This window comes from Eschscholzia californica, unplaced genomic scaffold (genome assembly GCF_041429995.1).
Source record: "Eschscholzia californica isolate CP2 unplaced genomic scaffold, dmEscCali1.0.p SCAF_5, whole genome shotgun sequence".
Lineage (NCBI taxonomy): Eukaryota > Viridiplantae > Streptophyta > Magnoliopsida > Ranunculales > Papaveraceae > Eschscholzia > Eschscholzia californica.
Window position 1 is genome coordinate 10,251,961 of NW_028238472.1, and position 8,875 is coordinate 10,260,835.

The 8,875-nt window shown below is 37.3% G+C and overlaps 2 protein-coding genes across 3 annotated transcripts; both read right to left on the reverse strand.

Annotated features, from left to right (window-relative positions):
• Positions 1 to 577: 577 nt before the first annotated feature.
• LOC147536948 (PHD finger protein ALFIN-LIKE 3-like) lies at positions 578 to 4,906 on the reverse strand. 2 transcript variants are annotated; one of them, XM_086639631.1, is made up of 5 exons: positions 4,027 to 4,906; positions 3,881 to 3,913; positions 1,868 to 2,096; positions 1,557 to 1,686; positions 578 to 1,129 (listed from the first exon to the last, which is right to left on the reverse strand). In XM_086639631.1, the coding sequence occupies exons 1-5, from the start codon at positions 4,124 to 4,126 to the stop codon at positions 860 to 862; spliced, it is 762 nt and encodes a 253-aa protein (XP_086495757.1). In that variant the 5' UTR covers positions 4,127 to 4,906; the 3' UTR covers positions 578 to 859. The 2 variants fall into 2 exon arrangements, with proteins under 2 accessions (XP_086495757.1, XP_086495756.1); XM_086639630.1 differs by having other exon boundaries at positions 578 to 1,132; positions 4,027 to 4,517.
• A 1,306-nt stretch (positions 4,907 to 6,212) lies between these two features.
• LOC147536949 (uncharacterized) lies at positions 6,213 to 8,381 on the reverse strand. Its single transcript, XM_086639629.1, has 2 exons — positions 6,638 to 8,381; positions 6,213 to 6,536 (listed from the first exon to the last, which is right to left on the reverse strand). The coding sequence occupies exon 1, from the start codon at positions 7,721 to 7,723 to the stop codon at positions 6,659 to 6,661; it is 1,065 nt and encodes a 354-aa protein (XP_086495755.1). The 5' UTR covers positions 7,724 to 8,381; the 3' UTR covers positions 6,213 to 6,536; positions 6,638 to 6,658.
• Between the last annotated feature and the right edge of the window lie 494 nt (positions 8,382 to 8,875).

Consider the following 8,875-nt stretch of genomic DNA (forward strand, 5'->3'; position numbering starts at 1 on the left):
TAGTTCAACTATTTGAAAGTTGTCTTATACCAATTCCAATTATTTTTTATCATATGGTGCCGTCGGCCTAAGTGTTAAGGGTTGGAGATTCATCTCCAAAATGGACAATCCTTTTGTCAAGCCATATCTCCTAGTTTCCCTCCTTTAATGGACTTACTCTCATGCCATGGAAGTTTAAGAAAACAGCTTCAACATTTCAATAGCTTCTGCATTTCTCCTTGCATGAATCGAACCAAGAGATTTTACATCTTGGTCATGTTGTTTTGCACTTTGGACAAAAGTGGTAACTGGACAGGCCAAGTTTTGAAGCTCGGGTGAGCTGCCATGACAATTTATGAACCTTTAAACCCCATCATCTGCTAAGTTTTGAGTTTGGTACACCGCTTAAACTTAGATTGCGATCCACGGTTGACTCTCAAATTGTGCAGATTCAGCTCTATGTTAGAAGTAATGGCAATTCTAAGATTACCCATTAACACTTCAATTGATGTTTCCTTGGAAATTCCGTAGTAAAATTATGAGCAACAACGATCAATTGGTTATCGTAATTCAGAAAGAACTAAAGGGAGGAAGAGACTAAGCAAACAGGGTTATAATTAATTTCCTGTAAATGAGAAACCATATATATCCTACTCAGTTAGAAACATCAAAACAGCATGATGAATTTAAGACCTAAGAGATTGTCGCAAAATAGAAAAACACAATTTGTTCATCAGATTGACCGAATTTACTAAAATCCAAGTACCCAAATCACATTGACGGCAGAAAACACCATGACAGATAGCAAACACTTCACTCTGAGGAAGGATTAGGAAATGTTTAGAAACCCACCCTGCTGCTGTCCTGGATGTCTCGGTCATCAAGGGCGTGCTCTCTTGTTGCTGCAAGCTGGGCATTTGTACTGCTTGATATGCTCAGCTCTAGCTGGGGTAATCTTGACACACTTGCCATGGTACCATTTCTCACAGATGTCACAGCAGATCCAGAACTCATCCGTTGAGTAATTATCTCCACATGCACCACACAAGGTATCCCCGTGCTCGTCTTCGTCTTCCTCATCCAAACCCTCTTCATCATCCTTTGGATGCATCGACTTCGGATGCCTTGTCTGAGGCTCGGATCCTGCTCGCTGCTTTTTGTTGCCAACACATATTCCAAATGATAGAGTGCATTATAAAATTAGATAACTGTGCATGAAAACTCACTACAAAACTGACACCCGAAACACTATATGGAGCGCAAAGTGGAGGAACTAAAACAGTTTAAAGCATTGACAGTTGCCCTTAGGCCACTTACAAAAGCTTTACAAAAGAAAAAAATGGCTCAATTTCTGTGATTTTCCTGGCTGCATTATATGCAATTGCATGAGTATCCTAGGGCTATCAATCAGTCATCCGTAAGCCAAAGGCACATTAATTGAGAACGCTTCCCAAGAAGTAACAAAATATTACAACGTTAGAATCTGAAATTACGCTGCTTTTCCAGTCAAAATCTCCACTTGTATTTGGTAAAGTTTCAAAACAGTTTTTAACCCTTTAAGAACAGGTAGGACTCACCTGCTTCGGCTTGGATTTGGTGCTGCTATGATTTGAAAGTGAGGACTTCTCCTTCACTTGTTTCCTAGCAGCTCCTGTCACAACCTCAAAAGTTGTCGGAAGTTCATTTATCATATTAAATAGACGCTTCCTGCATCAAAAAATCAGCAAAGCCTTTAGGGTTTATACATAACATGCGTGTCTGCTTAGGAACCAAAAACAGAAAAGATATTAAAGTATTGAATAATTAGAAGAATATACAATACAAGTAAACACGTCAAGTGCTTACTATATAGCCAATGATGCTGAAATAGCTAAGACATGGAATTTACCTCTCGTTTTTCTCAAATCCAAATCTAGCACCAAAATAAAATGCAACAGAAAGTAGCCATGCATCACTGTGGACAGCGACCAAAGCTAACCAGTCCTTTTCTGGCATACCATCTCTAGCAAAGTTAATGCCCAAAGCAGGCTCTGGAAGCTCTGGAGGAACCTCTTCAGCTGGTAAATTGACCTCCCACAGCTCACCCGGTAACCCATATAAGCATAAGTTTTCCTTCTCTGCACAGTACAAAATCACATATCCAGCTAATTAACCAGAACATAACAAGTATAGGGTAGCTGACATGAAAAGGTCGTGAGAAATCAAGTATAAATCAAAACAACTGAATGAATCCCAATTATTAGAGGATCTGAAGCTTGAAGTTGAAAGTATTTAATCAATAAAATCATATGACTCAAGAAAAAGATATTTAAGAGTTCCACTTCAACAAACAATGCAGACAAACAACCACAACATACTACATATTAGAGAAGCAAAAAACAGAAGAAAATTCTGGAGGTTATATATGACAGATCTACAGAAATGAATATTCCGAATGCCACCCTGTTACATCAACAATAAATATATAATCGCAGAAGGCAGAAGCAGCAGAAGAGGAACTAAATCTTTTTAAAACGTAAGACCGCGACAAGCTTTGTAGCATTCGGCCGAAAGGAGAATACCTTCAAACAATATACAGTATCATTAAGAAGATGTAATATAATTAATGTTCACACCACCAGTGTGAAGAAGGAAAAATATAACTATAGAACAGATATTGAACATATAGGAATACTTATGATCTTCTACCAGACTACAACTAAGTCACATCAGAAACAAAAATCGAACAATTATTAATAACTTCACAACATTCTTACTCAATATACAGTTATTCTATGTTATCATATTTGAGTACTCTATCATAGGCAAACACAAACCGGCCACCTTGTTCTGGAAGGTTCTAGCTACACCAATCACTCTCAAATGATCAAGGTGAGCTTTGATAATAAATCAGCTTACAAATTAGTGGTGGACAGCTCATTTTCAACCACAAAACCTAGTTTTGGCGAACCTCTGAATGTAACTAGTTTCATATTCTTTCAATTTTCCACAGACATTAAGATGATCCTCGTATCTCGACCACTATGATTTTATAATGCTCCACCATCTAACAGGAATCCTGCTGCCCAGATACTGCAACTCCGATATAAGTATTTGTTCAACTAATCACATTAGTTTCAGACTGTAATCTCGAACGCTATAGTTTAGTATGGATTATATCTTCTAACCTTTTCGAGCAGTAGTTAACCTCTTCCTAACATCATCTAAAAAACCCTAGTGGACAGGCTGAAAATTGCAATAAGGCCTTGGTTTGAAGCTTCAAGATGTACTTCATGCCACAAATTAGTACACAATACACCTATTAAACGTTCCAAGCAGTTGTCGAACTCTTCCAAAGACGATCTAGTGGACTACATTAAGGTGCTCACCTATAAAATTAGCTGGGTGCCCTAATTCTAGATTTGTAATTTAGTTCGGGATGCCTACCCGCTTATGTAACACAAAAATCATATTTTCACAACATGAATTTGTACTCAACTGATAACAAGTATTTCTTCATAGACATTAAGCTAGGGAAAGAGGGAAAATGAGCATTTTCAATAATGCTATTGAGAATTGGATATAACGGAATGAAGGTACTAATGGAAACTGAAATGAACAAAAATAAGGGTTCGGCCTAAATTTCCCAAGACCTAAACTCTATAGAAAGCAAAGACCGCCAATTTAACAAAAACATTCATCCCTAGTTCCCTACCAACCAATGGACTAACAGAACCAAACCCCAGAGAGAAAATTTAGGGCTAAAAGAAAAAAAAACCAGAGAGAGAGAGAAAAATAAACAACTGAAACCAAATCCTTTCTAATCTGAGAAGTGAGAAATCACCGGCATAATAACTCAGAGAGAAAAACTTCAAAAATAACCAATGCATGCAAAATTTAAATGAAAGAGATAAACCCTAACCAGGATCACACTGGTGATAAAATTCTTCAACATCTGCAAAATGAAAATCAAAAATCAAAACCGACAACAGTTAAAAATAACTCAATTTAATCTCCAAAACAAAACAAAAAAGAGAAGAAAAGGAGAGAATTATCAATGTTTCGAACCAGTAGTGAGAGCTTTAATCAATCCAGCTCTTCGTCCCTTGTAATCTCTAAAAACCTCTTCCACAGTTCGAGGATTGTACTGACCACCTCCTCCATCCATGTTTGCTTTGAATAACGTCAAACCCTAAATCGAGATCGGAAGATGAGAGAGAGAGAAGAGAATTTAAGTTTCTCTGGTTATTCTCTGCGGGATTTTAAAGTAGCAACAGAAAACCAAGCAAGATTTTAAAGAGAGAGAGAGAGATATGGGGGTGTTGGTTTATGGACTATGGAGGGAAGGAGCGGCAAAATATATGACCTCTCTTGCGTAAAGAGCGGATGCAACGAGGCTTTGAACTCGATTTGAGAGACCGCGTACGAGTCCGGCGAACCAAAAGTGGTCCTTCTCGGGAAGCTAGGACGGGCATACAAATTTGGTTATAGGGAAATTGGCTGGGGTCTTCACCTTGACCTTTGGGTGCAGTGGCAACCAAGTTAGTTTCCACCTTCTAGGTCTTGATTTCGGAAGGATGTTTGACTAAAAAACGGTGGAAAAATGACAAAATTTTCTTAAAGTCCCAAGACTAATTAGTTAGATTTTACTTTTCTTTTACGTCTTTATTGTTGCCACCACTGCGACTACCACCAACACCACCATGTTTCTCTCCCTCTTCTTCGTTATTGTCACTCCGAAACACTTTTTTCACGAACGGATCTGAATTTTTTTAACATGAAAGTCCAAATAGATAGACAAAGGGAAGAGAAAGATTAGTAGGTGGTGATGGGATGAAAGTGATGAAGATGAAGGTGCCAAGAGATTTGGAGAAAAATTTGAGACTAGCTTTAGGAAGATCAAGTTGGTGCAAAGGGTGATGATGAAGGTGAGAAGAGAGAGGGGAACATGGTGGTGGGGGGTGAAGATGAATTTGTACTTCGGTTAAGGTCAAATCTGATTGACCCATTCTTGTATGCCCCTTGCTTATAAACGGAATTTTCACCAAATTTTTGTAAGCCAAATAACCACATATATGTTCCCCACAACATCGACCTCGGAATTGTGGTTAGTTTGAGGATGCATTTCTTAGGCAATTATATTTTAGCTCCTAAAGATAACAAGCTCACCAAAATGCCCCCTAACGACAATCAACTCCTAAGATGACACTCTCTGCAAATTAAATCTACTGACGGATGAAGAAAGACAAGGGAAAGCTTCGCTTTTGTTTTCATCCCTAATTTAGAGATAGATGAAATAATAGAAAGATAACGGCAATGGTGATCACAAATAATAATGGTGGGCAGAGGATATAGGACAATGAAGCAGAAACAAAAGAAAAAAATTCTAATGAATGGTCACGGTAGGTGGTCGTCTAAATGAAGTGTGAAAAAAAGAAAAAAAACTCAACTGTTAAAATTGAGTAACGAAAAATTGAAAAAGAACATCCTTCCCACCCCGAGATATTAAGACTTCATTGATGTTGATCAGGGGACGGGGGACATACTTTAAACCGAGATATCAAGACTTCATCATATTGCAAAGCCATAGTTCCAAATCGGTTTCTACATGGAGGTGGCGAATTATTGTCCAAAAAAATCGAAACTTATCGAGCTTTGAAATTTTCGTATACAACTTTATTTTCTTAATTTTTCATTTCAAATTAGCAGCAATGAAACATTATAATTTTTCATTGCTGCGTCTCTCGGTTTTACAAAGGCAAACCCAACGTAAAAGCCCTCTGACACCGCACCTTGTTGAAATAAGTCTCTCGGTTGTCTCAAATTCTAAAGAACGGTTAAAAGCGTATGCTGCGTCTGATGTGTCTCTTATTATTTTTGGCTCAAAGTCAGCTCACTCTGCCCGATTCAGTTAAAATATAGGCTAACCTTCGATTTAAGAGGTTCGAGAACTTTCACTTGAACTAAATTTTGTAACCGAAAGGACAGGGGCACTTGTAACCAGATTAAAGACGCCTCTAAAACTTTTATTTTTCTCTTTCTTATTCTTTATTGCTACTTTTGTAATCTTGTGAGGAAAAGTTTGCGTCTAAAAGAAATAAGCAAGCACTTCCCAAATCCATATTTGCCTGAATTTATCTTGTTGAAATAGTTCTATGACCTTTTAAGCTCCATCTTGTAAAATACTATTAAATATAAAGTTCCAAAAACTATGTTCTTTTTTTTTGTTGAAGTTCCAAAAACTATCTTCCAAATTAATAAACTAGCCAAGTTGCTATTTAATAACATACTTTTTGTTTGCTTCTAACAAACAAAGATAATTATTTCAATTGGTGGGGAAGGCATCATAAGTAAGAAAACATCAATAAAAATTTGAAAAAGCAAATCGAGATTTACTTAGAAATCACAATCATGGAAATTAAACCCTAATAATTTTCTTACAACTTTTCATCACCCAATTGGTATGGGACCTCAAACTTCTTGATAACATTCTTTTTTCTTCATTCTTCTTCCTTTTTGTTTTGTACATAATACCAGAAAGAGATTACAAAAAAGAACCTAACTCTGATGCGAAAACCCTGCATCATTATACAAAAAATAAAAAAACATCAATTAAACTTCTTCGAAACCAAAAATTAACAGAAGTGGAATCACTAATTATTATTATTAGTAGTAGTACCTTGTTGGTATTGAGTATTGATCAAGTTATGGTCTCTTGATTCTTGGCTGATAAACGTTTCAGAAGCTCGTAAGTTGTGATCATGGTAGTTGCAGACATAGACATGGAAGCCCATCGAGGACCTAAACCTCTGTAACAAGCAGACCAACCTCCTTCTCTTACTAAATTCTTAACAGTTTGACCTATTGTGGGTGGTCTTTTCCCATTTTCTTCTCCATCAAGAACCTGTAATCTTGTCTTAATTGTATCAAGTGGCATAGTGATTAAAGCTGAAATACCACCAGCCATGGCTGCACTTATTCCTTGAACTGCCATTACTGTCTTTGAATCAGGCCTAAAACTTCCATTTCCGTTCCGATTTCCACCATTTTCTTTATCTTTTTTGCAGTAATAACAACCAACACCACCCCAAACAAATCTCTGAGTAACAGAGTAAGAAGCCCACCAAACAGCATTCGATGGTGCGTAAGTTAATATCGACATACCAAACCCTCTGTATAAACCTCTGATACCATCTGAATATAGAATCTTCCGAAATGCATCGATCCCACCAGTATATTTACATTTCGATGACATATTATTGTTGTTTGGGTTGTTAGAATTGTTGTAGTTACCACCTTGAACCATTAGTCTTTGGCTTACTACATCTATAGGAGTCCACACAAGTTGAGCTGCCATAGCTGCACTTAACCCAGCTACAGCATTTGCAACTGCAGCAGCAGTTGGTTCAGGAAACCCTAATCGGACAGTGGCGATTCCAACATTACTCTTTGTGATTTCTAGGGCAGTCATGTAAAGTGCTCTTGCAGGAATTGTTCCTGTCAGTGAAGTTCCAAATCCTCTATAAAGACCTCGAAATCCTTCGTGTCGTAAAAGAGAGAAAGCTATTCTTATACAAGAAGATTGAGTTTGACAAACTTGTTGTCTAGTTTTCAAAACTACAACAGGATAAAGAGTGGCTGATACACCAGAAAATAGAGCAGCTCCTAGAAAGAAAAACTTCGATTTATCAAGCATTTGCCAATCTATATCAGCTGGTAGATGGATTTCTTGTGCCGATTCTTCATCGGCAGTACTCAAACTCATCTTCGCCAGTTTCAAAAACTAGATCTATTACTTCTACCAGGTAGATTAGGTTTTTTTTTTGGAACTTTTCTATTTCAAATCCAACTATACAAAAATCTAAAATCAGAACACGAAAACCTAATCAAGAACTATATACATACACGAAGATCTCCATATGATACATATATCATGGATCTAGTAATTGATATTTTTGAAAATTTACAAACCTAAAGACTTTTTTTTCTTCTGTGAAACCAGATTTTGGATCGAACGACGTTGATAATGATTAACGGATCAAACATTTCGTATTAAGAAGTAGTAAATCGGATTCAGCAAAGATGATCCTTACCGGATAATCGAAAGTAGACATCATCCGTTCCATCTTCGCAATCCGATCGGAAGAATCCGTCGGAAAGAGCAACAAATCTTGTTAAAGAAATTCAAAGGTTTGGACATCAGAGATTTGTTGAGAGAGAAAGAGATGAATTTAAGAGAGAGAGTATGAAAGATAGAGAGAGAAGATCGGAGGGCGGGAAGTCGCCAGCCACAAAACGAAGAAGGTGGAGTTTTTCTTTTGCCGCCGAAATCGAATGCTTTTTTCAGATGGATTGGGGGATAAATTAGGGATACTGATTTGGAGGTGGCTTTTATAGGGAAGGAGAGTGACAGCCACGTGCCTGTTTTCTGTTTGAGATCATTTAGGGTTTTGAGGTAGCGGTGGAGCAACGGATGATGAAACACGTTGGTGATGTGTCAGTCTTATGGGTGCCTCAATAGGGGACAATGTGGGTGATATTTTTCTTTATCCACTTGGTTGAGGGAGGTGATAGAGACTGCAAACCTCATACATCAAGTATTACTGGGTCAACTATAAAGTATGGGTTATTTCATTTTTTTTTAACTCCCTTGTGTATGACCAGATTCATTTTTTGGCTCCTATTTTTCACGATTTCAAAATTCGCCCTTTTTTTTTTTTTTTTTTTTTTTTTGTGTTAAGATTGTTCGTTAACTTCAATGGTTGACATTGTTTGTTTCTATAGTTTCCATTCTCTTAAAAGGGAATTCTCCTTTACCTTTTATCTCTTATTCGACATTTAAAAAGTGGTCGTCAACGATCGATTGATCGAGCAACTACCTGCGACTTTCGTGATTTGTTTGTTCTTCTCCTTCGCT